General features: G+C 53.4%; 1 protein-coding gene across 4 annotated transcripts in view; it reads right to left on the bottom strand.

Annotated features, from left to right (window-relative positions):
• EPHB2 (EPH receptor B2) overlaps positions 1 to 25,602 on the bottom strand; it is a 123,656-nt gene that overhangs the window by 84,151 nt on the left and 13,903 nt on the right. For all 4 annotated transcript variants that reach the window (XM_079326068.1, XM_079326066.1, XM_079326067.1 and 1 more), the window contains exon 2: positions 3,611 to 3,675. In XM_079326068.1, coding sequence (XP_079182194.1) covers positions 3,611 to 3,675 — 65 coding nt within the window. The remainder of the gene's footprint in view (positions 1 to 3,610; positions 3,676 to 25,602) is intronic.

Here is a 25,602-nt window from a genome sequence, read left to right on the forward strand (position 1 = left end):
CTCAGTGCCACCAGCACCATGCTCCATGCCTGGAGTCAGGGTCAAGCCTGCTGCTGCTGGGGCAGCAAGGCCACTGCTCTGCAGGAATGGTTTTGCAGGGGCTGTGCCCATGGCTGTGCTGCAGGGCTGTGCCTGTGGAGCAGGGACACGGTGCCTTTAGCACAGGGATTCGCACCAGGGCCACACACACAGCACACAGACCTGGATCCCTCACTGGCTGTGACTCTTCCCCGTCCCAGGGGCAGGATGGGACAATGGCCAACCCCACTGTGTTCCCAAAAAGGGAGGTGCTGGGTGAGTCCCTGTGGAGCCCTCGTCCCCGTCCCTTTGAGGGCCAAATGCTCTGGGGTTCCTCCAGCAGGTGTCCTGAGCTGGATCTGTGGAATGCAGACATGCCCACGAGCTGTGCCATGACAGCAACATCCTTCTCACAGGATAGCTCAGAGCTGACAGGCTTCCCCATGGGAAGCTCCCCCAGCTGACTGACTGCCAGTTCTGGAGGAAGCTCTGCAGAATTACAGAAGAGAATATCCTGAGCTGGAAGGGACCCACAAGGATCATCAAACCCCACTCCTGGCCCTGCACAGACACCCCAACAACCCCCCCTGTGCTTGAGAGTGGTGAACAAACACTCTTGGAGCTCTGGCAGCCCTGGGGCTGTGCCTGGGCAGTGCCCAGCTCCCTCTAGGGAAAGAACATTTTATATCCAGTCTAAACCTCCCTGACACAGTTCCAGCTGTCCCCTTGGGTCCCCACAGTGCTCAGGGTGCTGTGACATCTCCTGGTCTTCTCCAGCTCTCTGCCCTTTTCCCAGGCTGTTTTTCCCCAAATCCTCCAGTGCTTGTTGTCTCTGTGGAGGATGGGGATGCTTCAGAGTGGGAGATGCAGGGCATGAGCTGCAGCCTGTAACCAGCCACTCTGTGGGGAGCACCAACAGAGAAGGGTCTTTGTGGGGGGAGAGCCCTCAGCTCACAGAGCATCTCCCCCTGCCCAGAGTGATCTCCCTGCAGCCCCATCCCCACCCAGAGCTGCTGGCAGCAGGGCCCAGAGTCCTGCTGGCATGTAACACAGTCCTGGCCAGCTGGAACTGCTCCTTCTGAATTTGTCCATAAACCTGCTCAAGTGGAAGCTGAGCTGTTTCCCATGGATGTTACACCCCCAGCACTGCCCTGCCCTGGATGCAGGATCACAGCAGCCAGGGCAGGGCAGAAGCACAGCCCAGATCCAGTGCCAGGACCAAACCCAGGGACAATCCTGCAGGAGCAGGGCACCTCCAGCCCCTCGGGGTGTCAATGGCCTCACAAGGGCACCCAGGACTGGGGAGGGAGGCTCAGGAGATGGGAGGCAGATTGCTCAGGCACAGCAAGGCTCTCAGCCCAACAGAAGGCTGCCAGGGAAGATCCCCAGCAGCTCCAACCACCTCAGATTGGCAGTGCCTGTAAATCTGCTGCCAGGGCTGGGGGAGAAGAGCATCCTCACAAAACACAGCCAGAGCATTTGCTTTGTGGACAAGAAATCCATTTGGTGTGTTAGTGGGAAATTGCAGGATCTCCCTGCTTTTCAGAGGACTGGCTGGGAGGGGAGTGAGGGAATCAAGGACAAGGCATGCAGAAGCAATTCCTCCCCTTGCCCTGCTCTGATGTGGCTCTCCCTCCCCTGGACCACTCCAGACACTCACCTTGGCAGCCACCAAGAGCAATGGACCCAACACACACCTGCCCAGCCCCCAGGGAGGGTAAGAGCCCAGAGAGCCCAGCCTTGCTCAGGCAGGAGCAGCATATGGTGGAATGAGGGTCTCCAAGGCTTGGGATGACCAGGAGATGCTGGGACAGGGCTTGGGGACATCCATGAATGGCACAAGAGCTTCAGAGCCAGACATACAGCAACTGTTTGGGCTTTGGGGTCTCTAACAATCCCCAAAAAGGAGCACACAGAAATCTTCCAGGTGATGCTGGCTGCACCCAGCCAGGCCAGTCACCTGTGAGTGGGATGCAGGCCACAAGAGCACTGCAGAATTGTCACCCATGATGAGCACAGGGCAGGGTGTGATGTGCCCATATCCCCCCTAGGGCCCAGCCCAGAGGTGCAAACAGGTGACTCCACTGCACTGCACTGTCCAGGTGGGCATCTCCACCCTGGTGGGGGAGCTAGGAGCACCCTGGGGAACCCAGCATCCTCCCACACCCCACAGCACCCTCCCACACCCCATAGAATCCTCCCACACCCCATAGAATCCTCCCACATCCCTCCAGACCTCCCTTTTCCCAGATGGGAGAGAAAGTCACCCCTGTGCACCAGCCCCTGTGCTTCCTCCACGCTTAATTAGGAGCCTCTCCCTTTCTCCTGGCTCTCTAATTAACATGCCTGGAGCTCAAAAGAAGGCAGCAGCACAATAAACCCAGGGAGAGGCTTCCAGCAGGCCCTGGCCTCATTAGGGCTGGGCTGGGGAGCAGGAGCAGGGCGTGCTTCACATATGGAAACACCACAAACAAGAAAGGCTGGGCCAGGAGAGAAAAAGACTTGACCTCTGCTCCCCCCCTTTGTGTGCCCTTCATCCCCCTGGGCAGGCACTGGGGCAGCTCTGCCCTTTATCATGGTGATGGGCACTGCAGCCAGGCTGCTCCTGCTCTGTGTCACCTCCCTCCCCACACCAGGCTTTTCTTGGCTGCTTCTTTTCTTCTGCCAAGTCAGCTCAGACTGGGGGCATGCTGTCAGCTGGGGGTGAGGTCCAAGGAAATGTCTTCATCCAGCTCCTGCAGAGGGTGGGTGGAAGGCAGGATGGAGCCTGAGCCAGCTACAAGGGCACGGGGAGCATCTCCAGGGTTTGGATTGAGCCACCCCAGTGCAAGGGAGCAGCTCTGGGGCTGGGCACTGTGGCTGCTGCTGGGCACTGCAGGGTGCTCTGTAGCACCTTGATGCCTCATGTGGGACACACAGATGGCTGTGTTTGAATAGCTACAAAAAAACCTTTGGTTTTCTCCCATGAGCAGAAGGGTGCAGAATTCACAGAATTACAGAATGTTCTGAGTTGGAAGGGATACACAGGGATCACTGGGTCCAACTCTTGACCCTTCCCAAAAATCCCACCCTGGGCATCCCTGAGAGCTTTGTCCAAACTCTGCTGGAGCTCTGGCTGTGCCCATTCCTGGCCCTGGCAAAGAAGACAAACCCACCTCTCTGTGGGATGCCAGGGATGCTGGACAGTCCTGTCAGGACCAGAGCCCAATGCCCTCATCCTGCTACAGGTGACAGGCAATGGAATAACAAGTGAGACTATGGGGACAAATGATGGTGGCCTTGGCAGGTTGTTTCTTGCCCTCCTCATTTTTAGGTGGCTGCAGGCCAGCTCTATGGACAGTAGGATCCCTCCAGCACCACACTGGTTTGACTCTGTGGGGTGGGAATTACACCCCACCAACACCAGGGTATTTTTTGAAGTATCCTCTCCTAGAAAACTACTGGAAACCTCAACTACCACCTCCTCTTGTGCTCTTCTCACATGGCCAAGGCACTCTGCATCAGTGCCTGACTATTTCTGGGCCAAGCCTGCCACACTCATGAGCAGCAGAGAGCCCAGAGCAGCTGCAGGTGCCAGCAGGTGCTGCCTTACCCCTGATGGAGGATGCACTGTCCAGCCCAGCTCTGCTGTCGCTGTTGTGGAGTCCATCAGTGTCTCTGTGGAAAGAAGGTGAAACATCTCATCACTGGATGCTGATGAAAGGACTGGAGATGGAGAGGAGCTAGCCCAGGGCTGCAGGGCTAGAGCCCATCCCACCCTGAGCCTTTTGGCCACAGCTCAGCCAGGGCATCCAGGTACTGATCCCTCCACCCACTGCCCACTTCTCCCCAGCCCCACCCAGAACCATGCAACCACAGAAGGTCAAGGCTGGAAATGACCTCCAAGATCACCCAGTGCAACCATCAGCCCAGCTCATCACTAAACCACGTTCACAAGTGACACATCCACACATTTTCTGAACATCTCCAGGGATGGGGATTCCACCACTGCCCTGTTCAATGCCTGACCACCCTTTCCATGAAGGAATTTTCCCTAATATCCAATCCAAACCTCCCCTGGCACAGCTTGAAGCTGTTTCCTCCTGTTCTGTCTCTCCTTGGCAGCAGAACCCAACCCCCCAGATGTCCCTTCTGTGCAGAGCCACAAGGTTCCCCCTGAGTTCCTTTTCTCCCTCCAGCTCCCCCAGCCACCCCTGGTGCTCCAGCCCCTTCCCCAGCTCTGTTCCCTTCTCTGCAAATGCCCCTCAATCTCTTAATTTTCATTAGGGGCTCAAAAGTGACCCCAGGATTTGAGGTGGGACACAGGCAATGTCTCTTCCATCCATCAGCCAAACTGGATTTTCCTCCTCTCAATCCCAAATCCAGGCACCCCAGCCCAGTTCTATCCTCGAGAAGGGATCATCCATCATCTTCTGGTTTCCTTTGCCAAAAGCAGAATGTTTTTTTTCTCAGCATTTTGCACAGTGGGGAGAATCCTCAGAGATGAGTAGGATGTGGGAAAGAACAGCACTTTCAGGCTTTAAAACTACTAAAAAATTAAACCACTGTTAAAGCTGGTTTTCCAGATGATTTGGGTTGAAACAGGTCAGGTGATGCTACCACTGACCAGCACAGACCAACAAAGCCTCTTCACCTTTCCTGCAGCTCATGATCCTTCCAGCACTGGAATTCTGCTCATCCCAAACAGCTGTGGGCTGGTTTAACTGCACTGATGGCAAAGGAGGATGCTCAGGTTATACCTGGGCCAACATGAGCAGGTGAAGGTGCCAGTCCCATCAGAAATCAGTGGGACAGAACCTTAGAATCATGGATGGAAAAGTCATATCATTGATTCCAATCATTACTGCAGCACTAAACCACATCTCTAAGCATCTACACACTTCTTTAACCCTTCCAGGGACTGCTCAAGTCTTTTTTGGACCATCCCATGAGTGGTTTCCACATCTGGGTGACTCTCTGTCCTCCAGGTCTGCAGCCACATGCCCATTGCAACACAGGGATTTTTCTGCACCACAGCCAAGGCTGGCAGTTTAAGAAAACAGGACAATATTCCTGAGTTTAGGAAATGCAGTTTAGAAATTCCACCTAAATGCCCCAAAACACCAAGGCTGGACACGAGGGGAGTGTGGTGGGACAGAATGCACAGGGCAGCACATGGCTCTGTGCTGAGAGCATGGTGATGCCCAGAGAGGAAATCCTGACAATCCTGATTTCAGCACATGCCCTGGGGATGCCAATTGCACTGGCAGGGATATTGGGAAGTGCCAGAATGGTTGGGGTTGGGTGGGACCTTCCAGCCCACCCAGTCCCACCTTTCTGCCATGGGCAGGACACCTTCCAGTAGCCCAAGCCCTGTCCAGCCTGGTTTGGACACTGCCAAGGTGGTCCCAGGATGGGAATGGAGTTGCTGGATGTAACCATGTCCTGCTGTCCTTCTCCCCACCAGAAAAACCAGAATTCTGCCACAAACCTCCCAAGAGCATCTCCACCTTCTCCACTTCATCCCACTGAACAAAAACAAAGCAAGGAAAGCTCAGCCTGGAGCAGATCCAAGGCTGGATGCAGAGGTGACAACTGCTCAGTGTGTGTGAGCTCCCCCTTCCCCAGTGGCACCCCAAAAAGTGCCTTGGCAGCACTGTGCTCCCTGCACCTTCTCCTGGCAGTAAATCCTCCTCAGACTGTGGCTTGCTCATTACTCCTGGTTCAAGCCAGTGGTTTCCAGTTCACAGGAAACCAGGATTTCAAAATTTGGTTTTAGTCCAAGAGTAAAAAGCAAAAAAATAGTTCTTTTCAAATTTTTCCCACTAGGAAGAGTTCTGGAAAACAGCTAATCCTGCAATGTTGTGGGTCAGATTTACAAAATTTCTTTTTAAACTGAGTATTTGTTTACATAGGTCAATAATAGTGTTTACTTTATCAGAGGATCTGGTTTTTTCATTAAAACACCAGTGGCATTTGATCTGAAAGGAAAACAGTATTTTTCACCCAGTGCTAGCAAGAAGCTTTAAAAAAACCCCCTGAATTTGTTACTTTATCTTAACTACCACTGACAGTGGTGCACAGTAAGTACATTAATAGCAGTGACTAAAATGGAAAAGAAGATATATTCTAAGTCATTACAAACAATTCCCCAAATAAACTTCATATTCTGCAGCATTTTGCATTTCTAAAAGCCTTTTATTTAATGAAAGCCCTGTGCAGTGGGAATGTGCTCAGTACAGCACTGCCCCCACCCCTCACCCTCAGCTCAAGGATCCCCCTGGAGCTCTGCATCCACTCTGGCTGGCCCAGGCACAAGGAGGAGAAGAAATTTGCAGGGTTTAAGCAAGTTTTTCCAATGGCAAATTATCTTCCCATAAAAAACACCAGATATTCCATTAATTTTAGTCTGGATTTACACCATTCAGCTGCCAGCTATTGGATTTCCTTTTCCTTCTACAAAGACTCTGCAGTCCAAACCCTTTCCCTCTTGTGGTGCTCACGGGTGGCAAATGATCCATCTCCAAGACAGCTAAATTAGCTCAGCTTCCTCCTCCTCTTCCTCCCCAAACCAGGTTCCTGTCTCTGTTTATCACCCTCCAGGTGCAGGGGGTGCCAGCTCTGTGGTCCCCATCACACACAGCTGTATCACTCCAGTGTGTCCCTTTTGGGGCAGTTTTTGCACCAAGCTGCTGAAATCCTTTTGGGGATGGGGTTACACTGAGCACAGAGTGCCTGGGTTATAGAAAATTGGGGATAACTGTGAAGCACAGTGACCCTGAGCAGGGTCAGCACAAGTGGGTGTGATCAGAATTTTGGGACCTTAAAGCTCATCCAGTGTCACCCCCTGCCATGGGCAGGGACACTTTCCTCTGTCCCAGGTTGCTCCAAACCCTGTCCAAGCTGGCCTTGGGCACTACAGGGATGGGGAGTCTGGGCCAACCTCTCTGGGCAACCTGTTCAGATGCTCAAGGACTTTCCTGAGTGACAGGTGACAGACCCAGGGACATCATTTGGACAAAGTTCTGAGCCCCACACAAAATGTGACAAACCCCAAGGCACAGGAACCATCACCCTCCTCTGTGCTGGGCTGTCAGCAGCAGCTCCCCTGCCCTACCTGGGGACACTCACACAGCTGCATGGGCACACAGCAGGACCAGCTCCTGGGCTGGGGACAACAAGCACAGAGCAATTCCAGCATGGAAAAGCTCAGCTGTTCATGCCTTGACCACCTTGGCACCTTCACTGGCTGTCACACCTTCACAGTGCCATCCTGCTGGCTTGGCAGCACCAGGTAACAGGGTGATTGCTGGGAAGGATGGATCAGGAAAACCTTAAAAATATGATTGCCTAGCAAAAGATTTTGAGAATATGGAAACCATGAGCAAGAATGAAATGAAAGCCACCTTTGAGATACTAAACCTAAATACTAAGTAACTAGAAGACAATATGATGGCCAGGAAAGTAATCACCTCTTGATAGAACAATGGCCCAAAGGTCAGAGAAGACCCTGCTGGATTGGCAGAAGGGTCCAAAGAGTCATTTTTAGGGTTTAAAGTATAATACATGATGTGATGTAATGATTCTTACAGGCTGTATGGAAATGCTGTAGGATTTGTATCTTGTATTAGATTGGTTAGTAGAAATTAAAATATTCAACACAGAAAAAGATTTATTGTATTGTAAATGGAAAAATCACTCTCTTACCTCTCTTAGACTCTCTTACCTTGCCCCCCACTCTCTGTCTGCCCTGCTCCCAGCAGGGCCCTTTTTACCCAGCCCTATGCAATAAACCCCAAGTTTCAAGACCTGGCTTATAGAAATCTCTGTCTGTCACAACCATCCTGACCACTGTCACATTGTACAGTCTCCTCCAGGTGATGCCCTGGCAGCCCATGAAGCCCCTCATGCAGCCAGGACATGCAGCAAAGCCACCAGAGTGGCAGGGTGGCAGCCTGGCTGTGATAGCTGCAGCCTCTCCTCAGTGCTGTGCTTCTCCTCTCCCCTCCTGTGTGTTTATCTGCAGCTTCACATGCTGCCCACAGCATTAGGAATGAATCTGCAGCTGCTCCAAACCAGCAGACTCAACTGTGGCTGCTTCCCACCAGAGCCATGCTCCCCCAGCACACTCAGGGGTCAGTGCTTCTCACCTGGAGATGTTTTCTCTGAGCAGCTCCCTGCCAGCCCTGGGGGCTGTCCCCAGCTCTGGGGGCTGTCCCCAGCCCTGCTGCCTGTCCCTGGTGGACAGAACTGGGAGGGGAGGACAAGTCTGGGATGATGCTGGGTGGCCAGGAGTGGGGATGGGGAGTGGCAGGAGCAAGGACAGTGGCAGAGGGTGGAAGGGATGAAGAGAGGAGCAGTGCATGCTGCAGACACACTTCCCTCCGTCCAGAAAAATGACTTGCAGGGAGTTTTGCCAATCCAGACCAATTTAGAGCATCTGGACCCGAGTTTCTCAGAAGTCCTGGCAAATGCTTTGCATTCACAGGCTCCAAGCTCATCCAGATAAAGAAACAGCTGGACAAATAAATAGCCCCACAGATAGCTGGAGCCTCCACCCTCATTTTTCCACCCACAACTTTTTCCCTTTCCCTCCTCAGGCCAGCTCCTCTCTCAGGGTAGGACACTTGCCAGGATTTTAATATTATCAACACAGGGTGCAAGCTTCACAACCACATCAGCTGTGGCCAGTGCTGGATGTGCAAAGCAGGCAAGAAACCTCCAGAGACAGAGGGAGATCATTCCTTGTCACCTGTTGGGAATGCTGTGGGAGGAGATGACTGCCTGTTTCAGGGGAACCTGAGATACCAACATTAAAGCTCACAGATGCAAATGTAAAGTCAAATGTCCCTTACATGACCTGGCAGCCACCTAAAGCACCTCATCAGCTCCAGGCTGGAAAGACACAGGGTGCCAGAGCCCAGGCAGGTGGAGCAGGAGCAGGACAGGTGAGAATGAGCTCCTCCACATTGAAACTCTGCTCCTGGAGCCATGTACCTGCTCCAGGCACAGCCAGCACAGCCAGGACATGATGAGAAACTCCTGTGTCCCCACCCAAGCAGCCCTTGCCACAGGATCCCTTCACCCTTCCCCGAGCTGAAAGGCCCCTCTCTGCCTCCTGTGCTTCCCTGGAGCCTGCTGATATTTGTGCCAGGGGGAGCAGAGGGGGCTGAGCAAGGCATGGCCCTTCCCTGCAGCCCCAGCTTTGCTTTGCCTGGCCAGGGGCCAGCGGAACAGGCTGAAACCCAATCCCCCAGCAGAGCTGGAACAGCTCCCTGCTTTGTGAGCAGCTACAGGACTCTGGGCTCTGCACTCAGGGATCCCCTCAGCTCCAGCAGGGACACTGAGTGATGGGGGGCTGAGCTGGGATGGGGACCCAGAGCCCAAAGGCCACCCCCAGGTCATGGCAGTGAGCACAGCACTGAGGGACCTGCTCACCCACAGCCTTTCCATTACCTACAGGGCCTTTCCATGAAAAAAATAGGTGCAGCCAGACTCAGAGACACAGGAATTAGGATGATGACCATCATCTTCATCACACAGAATGCCTCTGACCTGCCCAGCAGGACCATGGAGCAGGGGGAGCTGATACTGCACAGCACTGGCAGGGGAAAGATGAAAGGTGTCCTCACTCTGGGGTGGCATGGAGCATTCCTGGCTCCTCAGCTCCCAGGACATCAGTCACAGCTCCTGCAAGCCCTGTGAGCAGGGGCAGCCCAGAGGCAGCAGGGGATGGAAGCTGCTGGGGCTCAGCAGAAGCTGCTGGCTCACTCTCACCCAGCTGCTCCTGACACTTGGGGTCAGCACTGGTGTCAAACAAGGGCATGGCCCCAGAGCTCTGCCCTTGGGACAGCATTTCAGCAACTCCAGGTGAAACTCCCCCTGCATTTCAATGAGGGAAATGCCATGAGCTGGGCTATGCTTTCCCATTCCCACCAAAATCCCTCCCTTACTCTGATTGCCTGCCCTTGTCTGGACCATCCTCAGGGACCAAACCCAGGGATGGCATCACTGTGCAGAAAGAAACCACTGATCCCAGCCTTGTTAGACCAGAAAACACACCAAACTGGGCTTGGAGAGAGCTGTACCTGGCCATGGGGACCAGGGCAATGCCAATGAGGGAGCCAGGGCTCAAACCCAGCAGTCTCTTCCCACTCCTCCTCTCCCTGTGCCAGCTGTGCTGACTGCTCCACTGCTGGAAGCTCAAAGCAAGGAGAAGACAAACTCAGCAACAGCCCATGGGGCTCTGCAGGTCACCCCAGCACGTGTCCTGCTTCCCCAGCACTCAGCTGACCCTCAGCCAGTCCAGGATTCAGCCAGTCCTCAGTCCCTGCTAAAGAAGCAGGTGAGGCTGGATGTGAGGCAGGTTCCACCTGGCTGCCACATTATCCCTCTCAGGGCTGTGGATGCATCCTGCCTGTCCCAGCTCCCCACAGCAGCTGCTCCAGGGCTCAGCAGAAGCAGGACAACCCCACCAAAGCTCTCTGGGAACCAGGGACACACTGGGGCATCAGCCCCAAAAGGAGCTGAATCTGTAGGTGGTCTGAGTTCAGGGCAGGCTGCTGGGAAGAGACAATGCAGATGCCAAAAGGCAGAGAACAGAGCCCCTCCTGCTGCTGCTGGGAATGCAGGAATGAGCAGACAGGCAGGAATTTAACAGCCACTGCCACTGCTGATGTCTCTGTGGTGGCACTGACCCCATCAGCTGTGAGACACCCTCAGGGAGGGAGTCCCAGGGTAAACATCCATCTCATCCAGGCCCAGCAGAGACTGAATTCCCCACTAAGGCTTTTTCCAAGAGGATGGAACAGGGCCATGTCCCTCCTGAGAGGCTCCAGGTCTCTCTGGCTCCCCTGGGATGGGGTGCTCTGGGAGGTTGGAGTGCCATGCCCTCCAGAAACTCCCTCCAGAGCTGCCCCAGCCCCAAAGGAACCATCAGCCTCCACCATGCCCTGGTCCAGCATGGCACAGTCCCCCCATGGGGAATGTCACTGACACTGGGGTGTCACACTGGTGCCCAAACTGAGCCACTGCCTCTGGTGTGCAGCAGCAGGGGCCATGTGCAGCTCCTGGCTGCAGCAGGCTGCCAAAAAGCTGCTGTATGACACCATAACCTGCTCCCACCCTGTGGTACAGGGTGTGACACTGCCCAGTCCCCTCTGATAGCCACAGCCACTCTCCTGCATCCATCCACTGTCCCCAGACTGTCCTGTGTCCCCAGGGTCACCCAGGAGATGTGGGATGCAGCAGGAAGCCTGGAGGCTGCACAGCATCACTGGGTAAGGAGGACACACTTGGCTCTTGGACATTTCCTCACTAACCCCTGCCCATCCTTGGAGGGGACCAGGAGGGGTGACACGAGCCCAGGGCATGGCAGTGTGGCCACCTCTGTCCCTCCTCCCCTTGGGGCCACCCCTTCCCCACAGTGGGGACAGTGAGCACAGCCAGTGCCACCTCCCAGCACTGCTGGCACTAAATGAGGTTTTGTCACCCTGCTTGGTGGCACAGGCTGTAAGCAACTCACTCCCAGCAGGCTCCAGAGTCCTGCTCAGAATCCCAACTGAGCTACCCTTAATGGGCTTCAATTTTAATTTTCTTTTATTGGAAAACACAGATGGTGACCCCCCCCCTCTCTCTCTGGCCTGAACATACACAGGATAATAACATTTACAGGGAAAGATGTTATCTGCAAGCCAAAGCTGCAGCAGAAGCCCCAGAGCCCTGCAGTGACACACAGCTGTGCCCCACAGCCTGCCCAGCCCACCCAGAGCCACCAGTGGGGGGAAACAGGACCAGGAGCCAGACAAGAAGCATCAAAGAGCAGGATGAGTCCCTGGTGCAGCCAGGGAGGGACCTGGGCACCCTCCTCTGTGACTGGATGGCCAAAGCTGCTGCCAGCACTGCTGCCCCAGAGCCAGCCCCTGCCTGCAGCCCAGCCAGCTGCTCCAGTGCCCCTGAATGCAGGCACCCTGCAAGAAATACATGCAGAGCTCAGCATGGTGTGGGGAGGTGATGGCAGTGTGGGGACAGGCAGGGACAGGCAGGGACACATAGAGACAGGACAGGCAGGGACAAACAGGGACAGGCAGGGACAGGCAGAAACAGACAGGGACAGGAACAGGCAGGGACAGGCAGGGACAGGAACAGGCAGGGACAGGACAGGCAGGGACAGGCAGGGACAGGCAGGGACAGGCAGCGACAGTGACAGGCAGCGACAGGACAGGCAGGGACAGGACAGGCAGGAACAGACAGGGACAGGCAGGGACAGGACAGGCAGGGACAGGCAGTGCTACAGGCACCAGGCTACACCTGCACCAGGGATCCAGGATTAGGGTCCCCCAGCAAACAAGAAACACCAAACACCTCAGGGCTTGTGCCACATGGACACCCAAACACCAGAGCCTGTGGATGCTCCTGCTCCTCTGGCACTGCTGCCCCCCTCGTGCACCCCCACACACCCAAGAATGGGGTCAGCAGAGATGCTCTGTCACACACCTTGGTTCTGTGCATCTACCTGACATTCCAAGTTTTGTCTGTTGTTACTGACAAGATGGGAATGTGCTCCTGGTTGGCAGCTCCAAGCAGGAGCTGCTGCCTTGCTTTTGTCAAGCATGGCAGGGATCCTCTGGTCAGCAGGGGGCTTCAGCTCAGGCTCCTGCCTGGAGGAAGCTCCTCCCCAGGACAGATGCAGGGAAGCCCAGAAATCCCTCAAGGAGCTTGGCTTCTCTCCAGTCCCTCCCAAGGCCAAGGCATCTCCCCACTGCCATCCTTTTCTGTCTCCAGGGCTCTGCCAGGAATGCAAACCCTGCATTCCCCCCAACCCCACCATGGCACATGAAGCACCAGAGGAGCCAGCAGCTGTGCCTGGTGGGAGGTTCTAGTGAGAGGCAAATGTTTCCTTCCTTGGGAAAACCCCATTTCCAACACCTCACCATGGAGAGGGCTCCCCTCCTCCCCTCTTGCACACTCCTGCACCCTCAGAAGCACTGGGCTGAACTGAGGGATGCTCTGTTGGTGGGTGTCACTGTGCAGGTGATCCCACACAGGAAAGGGATGTGCTGCATCCCTCCTTTCCATCCATCCATCCATCCATCCATCCATCCATCCATCCATCCATCCATCATCCATTCATCATCCATCCATCATCCATCCATCCATCCATCATCCATTCATCATCCATCCATCATCCATCCATCATCCATCCATCATCCATCATCCATCCATCATCCATCCATCCATCCATCCATCATCCATTCATCATCCATCCATCCATCCATCATCCATCCATCATCCATCCATCATCCATCCATCATCCATCATCCATCATCCATCCATCATCCATCCATCCATCCATCCAATCCATCATCCATCAATCCATCATCCATCCATCCATCCATCCATCATCCATCCATCCATCCATCCATCCATCCATCCATCCATCCATCCATCCATCCATCCATCCATCCATCATCCATCCATCCATCATCCATCCATCCATCATCCATCCATCATCCATCCATCCATCCATCCATCCATCCATCCATCCATCCATCATCCATCCATCATCCCTCCATCCCTCCATCCCATGGCTGTGAGCACAGATGATTTACCTGCTGTACAGGTACACACATCCCCAATCTGCTCCCATGGCTGTGGGAAGGGATTTCTGCACACATCAAACACAAACACACCCGGAGGTGGAAAAAGGGCAATTTCCACAAGTTGAAAGGGATTATTAGGAAAAATTGATCGGGAGGGAAATGTAAACAAAAACAATGAAGAGTAATTACGGCTTATGGCGGCTTTGCCAAAAATCTCATAAATCTGGGATCATAAAAGGAGGCGTCTTGAGTTTAAAATTATCTTGGCTTGGAATAAAAGGAAAAAAATTGCAGTAAAAATAAACATATTGTATAAATTAAACCCAGGGGAAGTTGGCAGCAGTGAATTAGCAGCTCTGAGATGCAGACAGTTGCGAAAGGATGTATCAATGAAAAAACTGACTGCCAGGAGACAGAAAAAAGGGAAGAAAAAAAAAAAAGTAATTATAAATGCACCAAAATCAGAGCTGTGGAAAGGCCAGTCCATGGGGATGCTCAAGTGTGAAGGCAGCAAACACAGACACACCAACCCAAACAAGGGCACAGCCAGAGGGATGAGCAGCCGTGGGGACCTGCAGGAGCCAGAGATGCCAGGAGACACAGACACACCTGAGAGCCCTGGCTGGCAGGAGAGGGCAGGTGCTGAGGTCAGCACAGCAACTCTGAGTCATTTCCTGATGGCAGCATCAGCCCCAGGACAAACATTTGCTCTCCAGCAGCAAGGTATGGTCAGCAGAGCCCTGAGCCCCACAGGGCAAGGACAGCCCAGCACCAAGAGCTGCCCTGTCCCCTTCCAGCAGCCTGCGCTGTGCACCAAGCAGGGACAGAGCACTCCCAGGATGGGGAATGGGTTTGGAGCATCACACAGGGCTGGTGGAAGGGAGCTCAGGGGTCTTGGTTCAACCCCATCTCCACCAGCAAACTGGGACAGCTGTGGCTCTGGGATGAAGTCCTCATGCCTCAAGGACTGGCTCCCACATCCAGCTGCTCACAAAGACTTCCTGGACCTGGAGCACCCTAAAGCAGCAAGTGCTGCTTTCAAAGAGGCCATGGTGGCTGTACAAGCACTGCTGCAGAGTCCATCCTGGTCCCTCAGGAATGACCACAAAATCCTGGGGGGAGGAACAGCCCAACAGGTCCCTGAAAATCACAGCAATCGCCCAGACAACTCAGCCAAGAGTGAAACCAGAGAGATGGCCAGGACACAGGAGAGCAGAATGAGCAGCAGGGAGGGTGAGTGAATGCTGAGAGCTCTGTAGGCCAAAATCTCAGTGGTTCACAGCCTGCACTGGGACCTCCCTGCTCTGCATCTCAAGTGCTTTGTGGAGGTACAGCAATAGAGCCACATCCTGAACCAGCCTTGAGGATCAGGCAGCAGAAATATCAGATGTAGCCATGAAGCTGTGGCTGCACTGCATGGCTGGGGACACCCCCAACAGCCCCACAGACACAGGACAGCAAGGACAGGCCACCAGGAGTGTCCCCAACAGCCCCACAGACACAGGACAGCAAGGACAGGCCACCAGGAGTGTCCCCAACAGCCCCACAGACACAGGACAGCAGGGATCCAGCAGTGTCCTATGGGCAGGGACTGAGCTGGGGAGGGACAGACCTTTCTCTGCCTTTTCCCATCTCTGCCAGCAGCAGGGATTGCTCTTCTCCAGAGGCTGCCAGTGGAACTGAGACAGAGCCCCTGGCACTGCAGGGACACTGAGCATGGCAGTGCCCAGAGACACCCCAGCACTTGCAGCTCCTGCTGTGACAGTCCTGGAGCCAGGCTGTGGTTGTCCCTCTCCCTGGCACCCCAAATCCCCAACACTCTTTGCATGGATGCAGCTTGAGGAGCCTGGAAGGATCCTCCAGTTGCATTCCCACTCTGCAGAGAGCATCCCTGCATCTTCTGAGGATGCAAAGGATTCACAGACAAGCCCTAACAGCTTTGCAGGATTTAGGGTTTGCTGCCTGAGCCTCATAAAGGGACCACACTTGCAAAATTTAGTTTGCAGGGTGACTGAGGTGTTACCTGACATCAGCCTTGACATGGGAAATCAGGTGAAAAGTGCTGTGCAGTGAGTGCCCCATCCCCCAAATTCCCTACTCAGCATGAAGCAACCTCTATAAATCAATGTCTGCAGGAGGAAAACACGTGAGGGAGCAGCAAGTTCATCCTCCCCTTGCTGCTGCACTCCCAGTGATCCCTGAACCCCCCAAGTGTGATGGGAAGGATCTCTCCTGATGTCCATCCACTGCTCAGGGAGGGACTGTGACCTGTGGGAAGTGCTTGGGTACCCAGGGATGCACCCAAATCTCAGAGAGCAATAAAAGAAGAGCAATAAAATAATATTAAAACACTAATAAGAGCAATAAAAGAAGAGGACACTGCTCCTCTCCCATTGCCCAGCACCACACTCAGCCCTCTGGCACCTCAGCACCCCCATCCTCTCCCAGCACAGGGAGCCCCCAGGTGCTGCTGCTGCTGCACAATGATCTGAGCCATGGGGGCCAAGCCATGGGAACCCCAGCACTGCTGCAGTGGGAATTTGTGGCAGGAACATGGGCTGAGTGGCCACTCTGATGTCCTCAAGACCAGGCAGAGCAGGAGGTGGCACTCTGTGCATCACTGGCACATCACAAAAACAGCGATGAGCCACCAGGGCCAAGGGGAGCCCAGAAGCTGCCGTGTACCCAGAGCTCAGGTGTGACCCAGGGCAGGGTGCTGAGCACCTTGGGGCTTCCAGTGCTGCCAACCCTGCAGGAGGTGCCTGTTCCCATAACCCAAATGCACAGGGCAAGGCACCCCAAACCCCATGTGCTTGGCAGGCAGGGAAGGGGGTACCAGCCTGTGCCCACCCTGCCAGGAGGGTTAATTTAATCAGATATTAAGAAGAAATTCTTAATAAAACCCTGTGAGGGTGAGGAAGCCCTGGCACAGGCTGCCCAGGGAAGCTGTGGCTGTTCCTGGATCCCTGGAAGTGTCCAAGGCCACTGGAGGACAGGAGTGGACAGGGCTTGGAGCACCTGGGGCAGTGGAAGATGTCCCTGCCATGGCAGGGGTGGCACTGGATGAGCTTTGAGGTCCCTTCCAACCCAAACTCTGTGACTCCAGGTCTGCACCCCATGGTACTGCAGCAGCCTGGGCAGGGCAGAACATGCCCATGGGGTGAAAAACACCTCCCTGATGCAGGAGCAGCACCTGCCCCTCCTGCAGGAGATGTCTCCTTGTCTCCTGCCTCATCCTGCCTGCAGAGCACAGGCCAGGGGATGCTCTGGGCTGCTGGCCCCATCCACCCCCTCACACTGCCCAGCATTCAGAGCTGGAGAAAAACCCCTTGGCTGAGCCTTTGTCTACTTTGCTCAGAGAAAATAATTAACTCTTCATGTAGTTCTGGGCTTCAATATTCCATCCAACCCAAACCACCCTGGGATTCTGTGATTTAAGGAACTTGGTGAACCCTTACACCCCACTCCAAGCATGGCACATGTTATAATACACACATGATAATACAACAGAGTAGTGCCAAGCCTCAGCTCCACACCCTCACTGTCCCCAGGCCATGGTGTCCCCAGGCTGGGACTGAGCAGGAGCCTGGGAAAGGAGCCACAGAGTGATGGGAGGGCTGGGGGCAGGGGAGCATCCCTGCAGGAGTCAGCTGTGGTGCTGGGAGGGTGTCCAACAGCACCACCAGCCCTCTGGCACCTCTCACCCCTGGCAGCTTTTATTACCTGCAGACATCATGGATTTGCTCAAGGTCACTCGTGTGACAAAGCTCCCAAAGCAAAATAGAACACAGGTGACAGGATGGACACCCAGAGAGCTCTGCCACCAGCAGCCAGGTGGGTACTGAGAGGTGGCACATCCAGCTGGGATGGAGCTGAGCAGCTGCTGCCCAGAAATAGAGCATTCCCTGCAGGGGTGGCACAAGGCTGGCAAATTCCCACTCAGAGCTGAGGGAAATGCCTGCTTTGGCCAGCCCACCCCAAAACCAAGATGTCTCTACTCCCTGCAGAGCACAGAAACATCAGACCCTGGAAAACACCACCCAAACACACAGGGACTGAACAGTTTTACCCCTCTGTGGTCCAGGGCACTGAGCCCCCCAGGCAGGGCAACAGGGCTGGCTGTTCCTGGCCAGTGGCAGGGAACAAAGGCCAGCTCCTGGCTCCAGGACCCTGAGCTCAGATGGGTGACAGGGGAACATCTGCTCTGACCCTGGGTGAGGTTTTCCCCAGGGTTGGTCAGGCAGGGTGGATGTCCAGAGGAAAGTAGCATGGAAAACCCCAGTTTGTGCCATGGGAAGGGACCAGGGGCAGCACAGGGGAATGCCAGTGATTCTGACAGCCAAGATGGTTGTAGGAAGATGCCAGAAGGATAACCCAGACCTTGTGTCCAGGTATCTTTCCACTCAAGGTGTCCAAGGCCAGGTGGGACAGGGCTTGGAGCAGCCTGCTGTGGTGGAAGAAGTGTCACCCTTGGCAAAGCTGTCACCCCAGCCAGAACGTGCCTGGGATGGCTGGATTAGCCAGAGGGAAGAGCCCTGGGGGCACAACCAGTTTATGAGAAATCAGCCACCTTTGATCTACAGATTGGAGCAATAGTCAATCAACTCCACCCCTGGGTGATCTGCTGTACAGTTAATTAGACACGTTATTAAAAATACACTCTCTACCAGGCTGAGTTAGTCCAGCTTCCAAGCCACAGAGTCCTGCCCTGCCTAATTAAACAGCCTTTCCAGATTAACAGTCCTTCCTCCAGGCCAGCAGACAAGGCAGCAGACACTCCTCATCTCCTCAGCAGGGCCAGCAGTGGGCAGGATTCCACACCTTGAGTCACCACCATTAAAATGATTTATTTTTATTTTGATTCTCCTTCGGCTGTGGACACCACAAACAGATCCAGGGCTGGTACCACAAAGCCAGGACATGCAGGTGTGTCCCAGCTCACCAGCCCAGGCCCTGACCAGCTCTTTCACTCCAGGAATATCCCATTTCCAAGGTGTTTTCAGAGCTAGAGGTTCCCTGGTTATGCCCATAGCTGTGCTCCCATACACAGAGTGACCATGCTCAGACCCACTTCTGCTCCCTGATGTGCTGAATTCCCTCAGGTGTAACCAATCCATCCCCTCCAGCCTTTGCTGCTCTCCCAGCACTGGGATTTGCTGCAGATGGGAATCTCCCACTTGGAATACTTTATTTTGACCAACCTGTAAATCCATCTTTTGCTGGAGCACGTGGGAATCCCTCCTTGCTCCTAATGCTGCAGAACTGCACATTAAAGGTGTGAACCCTCTGCTTTCCTCTTGGGGTGACTCATCTGTTGCCTGGTTTGGAAGCACCAGGTGCTGCCCATGTGTTTTTCTCCAGCCCTGTGCATCCCCCCTCTCCAGGGAACCCCCTTCCCTGCAGCCAGCCTGAGCTGCAGCTCCATCCTCAGGGCAGCTCTGTGTCCCATGGTGATGTACTGCTGCTGCCCTGTGTCCCCAAATTCCACATCTGAGCTCAAGAGAATGGCTGAGGCTGTGTCAGGGAGGGTTAGTTTGGATTTCAGGAAATGTTTTTTCCCCAGAGGGTGCCTGCACTGCCCAGGCTCCCAAGGAATGAGCACACCCAGAGCTCCAGGCACAGGGTAGGAATTGCTGGGGTGCCCTGAGCAGAGCCAGGATGTCCTTGTGGGTCCCTTCCAGCTCAGGAAATTCACAGAATATGAACCCCACATTTCCCCTGGCAGCACAGAGAAGCACAGCTCCCCTTGGAGAGCACTGCTGAGAATTTATCCTTCCCCTTGGCTCACAGCCCTGTGGGGTTCCAGAGCTGCTCCCAAGCCAGCAGCTCCAGCTCACAGGAGACTGCCCAAGAGCCTGGAGGGGACCCTGCAGGCTGAGCCCCCCTCCCCACACCCTGACCCTGCCAGCTGGGAGCCTCCCCTCATCCAGAGGCTTTTATTAGAAACACGCAGGCTGCCGGTGGAATCCATTACACAGCGTTTAGGACGAATCATTTGTATTTCACAGCCCTCAATCCCTCTGATTTCACAGGGAAACGGCTGTTAAAGACCAGCAGGGAGGGGCCAGGGGGGAGCAGGGGCTGGGGGAGCATCCCCAGATCCGGGATGGAGCTGCTCCCACACCTGGTCACCATCCACAGCATCCTCCGTGTGTGAGATGCTCTGGAATGAGGGAGGAGGCAGCTCTGCTACCTGCAAACAATCACCCCATCTGAGCCAGTTGGAAGCTGGGATGGGATTGCAAATCACTGCTCCAAGGAAAATCCCCGAATCATTTGGATTGGGAGAAACCTTAAAGCTCATCCTGTTCCACCCCCTGCCATGGGCAGGGACACTTTCCACTGTCCCAGGCTGCTCCCAACCCTGTCCTTGGGCACTGCCAGGGATCCAGGGGCAGCCACAGCTGCTCTGGGAATCTGTGCCAGGCTCTCACCACCTTCACACTGGAGAATTTCTTCCCAATATCCAACCTAATCCTTCCTTCTGGCAATGGCATTCCCCCTTGTCCTGTGACTCCATGCCCTTGTGAACAGAACCTCTGATGATTCCAGTGTTTATTGTAGTATTCTGGATGTGTGCACACAGGAAGGCTGTGAGCCATCCCAAAATAAACTTATGGATTAGCTCCTTTCCCACCTCCTCCCAGGTGCTCCTTTCCCCAGCCTCTGGGGACAGGATCTCTGGGGCAATGGGGATCCATGGCCAAATGGAATTGGCACCATCAGGCAAAGTTATTTGTGTACCACCAACACCTGGGGCAGAATGAGAACCAAACCCATGGTTTAAACCATTCCCAGAGAGATGCAATTTCATAAAGAAAAAGCTGGAAGTAATGAAGGGAAAACACAGCCCTCACCCACGCTCAGCTACGTAGAAGGGATCTCATCCCATAAAACAAGAACAGTGACTCATCCCATAAAATGAGAACAGCAAGTCACTCCAGGGTGGACATCCTGACCCATGAGAGACCATTTTAAAGCACAAATCGTGACTTGGGATGCTCAGGTTGAATATTAAGAGATGATTTAGGACACTGCTTCCCCAGGGGGGCTGCCCAGCCCTGAGCCTGGCCACCAGGGACCTGGGGCATCTCCAGCACTGGAGGATTCCTGAAACTGCCCAAACCCACCTTGATCACCACTGCAGCTGGGACAGGCAACCAGAGCTGGGCATCTGATCACAGATGGAGCTGGTAAATCCTGCTCTTCTAGAAGGTGAACACAGCAGGATCCCAAATCACTGCTACATCATGATCCCAGGCACTATCTCCTTCAAACACCCAGTGCTCCCTTTTTCTGGCAAATGGAACTACATCTGCAGTTCTACATTTTGCCCCCAGGAAGGTCTTCTGAGAACATCATTCCACACATCTCCACATTAACAGCACCTCAGCCTAATCCAGGGTGTTAATCTGTTGAGTATTAGAACTTTGGTGGGAGGATAAAATAGCATTTCTTCCTTTTTATTGTGCTTTGGAGCAAAAATCCAGCAGATGCATTAAGCCAGCAAGGCAGGAGGAAGGCAGGGGCTCCCTAGACTAACAGGCTCAGGGACACCAGCACTGTGCCTTGGCATTCCACCCCAAAAACCCAGAGGCTCAGCCACCCTTCAGTGGTGCCAAAAGGACTCTCCCTCCTTGAACTGCAGCAATGCAATGAAACAGCAGGACCTGCACAGCCCAAAACCAAGAGACATCTGCAAACATCTGGCAGGTGCCACCTTCACAGTGAAGGTTTTGCCAGGGCAGTGGGACCTTCTCCAGCAGCTGATAAAGGACTGTGTATCCTTTCAAATGTCCTCTTAAATCCACCATCAGTGCTCCTTCCTCAGTCCTAAAACACCCTGTTAGCTCACCTGATACCATGTTTTACCCAGGGCTGAGGAAGTCCTGGACTCCCCTCTCCATTTGAGCAGGAAATCTGGGCAGGGCTCCTGAGGAGGATGGTGAGAGCCACCAGAGCACATCTCCTCCATCCCTGCAAAGGATGGGATCCAGCCACACCATCACTGCCATCAATCCATCAGCTGGGACTGCTCTGCACTGCAGCCTGGAGCAGATGGGGAGCTGGGAAGGGGCTCAGCCTGGAGAAAAGGGGATCAGGGGGGCCCTTGTGGCTCTGCACAACTCCCTGACAGGAGGGGACAGCCCCAGGTTGGACTCTGCTCCAGGAACAGGGACAGGGGGAGAGGGGACAGCCTCAGGCTGGGCCAGGGGAGGCTCAGGCTGGATATGGGGAAAAATTCTTTATGGAAAGGGTGGTCACACATTGGCACAGGCAGTGGTAGAGTCACTGCCCCAGAAGTGCCCAAAAACCACGTGGATGTGGCACCTGGGGACATGGGTTGGTGGTGAACAAAGCAGAGCTGGGTTAACAATTAACTCTGATGACCTGGAGAGCTTTCCCAACCTCAGCCACTCTGTCATTCTGTCAATTGGGAAGTTCAGCAGCACAGGATGCTGGAAAAGACCCCTCAGCTCACAGTGGCTCAGCTGAGGCCCCACTGCATCAATATGAACCACAAAGATGCTGAGGACATGCCTGTCACATGTGGTGGAAAGCCAGCACATGATGCCACAGTGCCTGACCCAGCTCTCACCAGCCTCTCCCCTGCCTGCAGCCACTGGTACCTGTCAATATCTGTCACTGCCCCACTGGATCACACCCTGCCAGCTGTGAGGAAAGGCTCATTACATAATTTTAATGCACTTTGTGCATTAAAGACCCTGAGGTCTCCAATTCTGGAGCTCATAATGACACAGAGTGCTGAATCACTGGACTGGAAGCACAGAGCTGCCCCAGCACTGCAGTGTGTGTGGGACAAAGGGAGAACACACCAAACCTGAAATGGCTTTGCCTGTTGAGCCAAATGTATCAATTTCCAAAGTCCCATCAAATTTACAACCAGAGTCAAGCAGGAAACAGGAGCAAAAAGTACAAATGGAAAACAGAAGGGTATGGGACTAGATCTTGAAGGTCCCTTCCAAGCCAAACCATTCTAAGATAGCATAAAAAAATTTTAAACTACAAATAGTTTGGGGTTTTTTAAATATATATATAAAGGCAATCTAGGAAAACAACTTCAACCAAAACCAGCCTCAGAGCAACAAAGTGTTTGTGACAACCACACTCACAAAAGCAGTGCATGAGAAACGGAAGGAGAATAAGAACAATCCATATTTTATTGTGACTGGCAGGAAGCGAATAAAAGAAACCTCTGGAAAAGCCACATCTGAAAACAAGAAAAAGTAATGATGATGTTCTTATCAGCACATAGAAAAAATGGTAAGTAAAAATTTTAAAATTCATAGAAACACAGAGAAAAGCATTGAGACAGCCCAGGGCTGGAGGTGCTGTCACTGACTGGAGCCCTGCTCAGTCCTGTTGCACCCCCAGGGTGATGAAGGGGTTATTTTATTGCACTTACAGGCAGAGCTTCCCCCACTGCAGCTCCTGGGCTGGGATGTGTTGGGTTGATGTGGCCAGAAATGTGCATTCTGTCCCCATCTGCTGCAGCTGGGTGGGGCAGTGACCCTGATCTCCTGGCACACATTATCTGCAAATGGACCATCTTTAAACCAGCTGGGCAATCATCTTTATCTTTCCCATGACACACCCTTCATCCAGAAGGTATCACCTGTTAATGGGCCATTGTTAAAAACTGGGTGTGGCAGCGATTCTTATCCCTGTGGGAGATATCTCCTGTTAATGGGTCATTGTTAAAAACTGGGTAGGGCAGTGACCCTGATCTCCTGGCACAAATTATCTGCTAATGGGCCATCTTTAAACCAGCTGGGCAATCATCTTTATCTTTCCATAGCCCATCCTCCCTCCAGGAGATATCTCCTGTTCATGGCCAGTAAGTCCCAGTGCATGACTGATAAAATTCCATCATCCCACTGGGAGATGCTCCAGCCAGGGCAGGAGCCAAGCCTTTCCTACCCAGATAAAAACTGACATTTTGGACACCAAGGAAACTTCTTTCCACTGGATCCCAGAGGAAAGCCAGACCTTTCCACATCACCCCTGGAGCTTCAGAGGAAACTGCACCTTCTCCAGGAGCACTGCTCCAGCTGAACCACATCTGCCACTGCAGGAGGATGCAGCCACCATTGAATGGGACTGCTGCCACCACCCTGACTGACTGACAGGTGTCAGCTTGGATTCTGACTCTGGCAGTGTTTTGGGATTATTCTTTGCAATACTGCATTTGCATTTTAATTTTCCTAGTAAAGAACTGTTATTCCTAATTCCCATATCTTTGCCTGAAAGCCTTTTAATTTCAAAACTATAATAATTTGGAGGGAGGGAGTTTACATTCTCCATTTCAAAGAGAAGCTTCTGCCTTTATTTGCAGATACCTGTCCTTCAAACCAGGACACGTGGTCAGGCAGTTTGTGTCTTCATTAGGAGAGTGGGATGTTGTTCCACAGCCCTCCAGAGGACAGGGCTGCTTCCTCCCCTGAGCAACCAGGATTCCTGAGCTCATACATAACCAACGAGCCAGGGAACGTCTGGCTGGGATTCCTTCAAAAATCACACACGTTTCCAAGCATTTAGCAAATAACTGAGACTTTGGAACAGATGTGATGGGGCCACGTGGTGCCCAAACAACTCCGGCTGTTTTCTGCACAGACAATGGCCTTGTGGAGGTGGGAGAAGCCCCAGCCATCGTTTATCTTCATTTCTGGCCATTTCAGTGATGACACTTCCATAAACAAGCCCAAGAAACCGTGACCACATCAAATTCCTGTGTGACACCTCCACAACAGACATGAAAAATCAAATTCTTGGACAAGGCACTATCAAAAACCACAAGGAAACTTCCCAGCCTGGTTCCTGTACTGGTCAAAGTTTGCAGTGGTAACTGAGCAGTGGAATAAACCTGGGTAGGTCTTTCCAGCACTGTTTGCAGAGAGTGTCACTGGAATACTCCTGTCTGAGTGACCACCACCGACAGAGGTAAAGTCACAGACCTCACAAACTCAGTGCTCATTTTCTGGATATTTTATGGACACTACAGGGATGGGCCATAGACTGAGGGATCAGAGAATCACCAGGGTTGGAAAAGCCCTCCAAGATCATGGACTCCAACCCCAAATCTAGTACTGCAGGCTCCCCACTAACCCATGTCCCAAGTGCCACATGCACATGCCTTTGAGCACTCAAGGGATGGTGACTACACCTCTGCCCTGGGCAGCCTGTGCCTGGGAATGCTCTCTGTGCATTCCATCTGTGTGGGGATGAGCTCCAGCTGGGGTTAAACCACGACAAAAGAGAGAGAACTAAAAAAACCCAACACATTTCACAGTGCCAGACCCAAGAGACTCCAAGGAGTAGGAAGCAAGAGCCCAGGAGGGGATGCCTGGAGAAGAAGAAAGCCCTTGAAGACACTAATGCAGAGCATCTCAGAGCAGAAGGATCACGTCTGGTGGATACACCAGGATTACAACGTGAGGGAATGGCAGCACTCAAGGTCTCGCTCGCTTTGAAATCACTTCTGGGGAAATAATGAAAAAAGCTGATGTAATTCTAATCATAAAGAATTAAAGAACAGGAGTATAATTAGCACCAGTCAACATACTTCTACAAGAAACAGGTCTTGTCAAACAAATCTGATTTCATTCTTCACTGAGATTACAAGTCTGATTGGTGAGAGGAGCCGTGTTGGAGGCAGGGGAGTGTCTGAGTGCTGGAATCAGGAGATGGCAGGGCAGCCTGGGGAACAGAGCCACTGTGCCAGCCACTGCCTGCACTCCAGACCTAAAGACATGCTAAAAAAGGGGTTAAGAACTGATGAGAAGTCAGAATCCAAGCAACAGTTCCTAGTGCTGGACCTCGGTGGGTTCCACAGGAACCAGCCCTGGATTAATTTCATAGGCAGCATGATGGGGAGGGATGAAAGAAACCACTGCTCAGGTGGGAGATGCCCCTGCAGCCCTGCAGAGCCTTCTCAAGTGAAGGATATGGGATTCACCTCCCTTGGCATTCACCATATGAAATA

This window comes from Erithacus rubecula (genome assembly GCF_903797595.1).
Source record: "Erithacus rubecula genome assembly, chromosome: 24".
NCBI lineage: Eukaryota > Metazoa > Chordata > Aves > Passeriformes > Muscicapidae > Erithacus > Erithacus rubecula.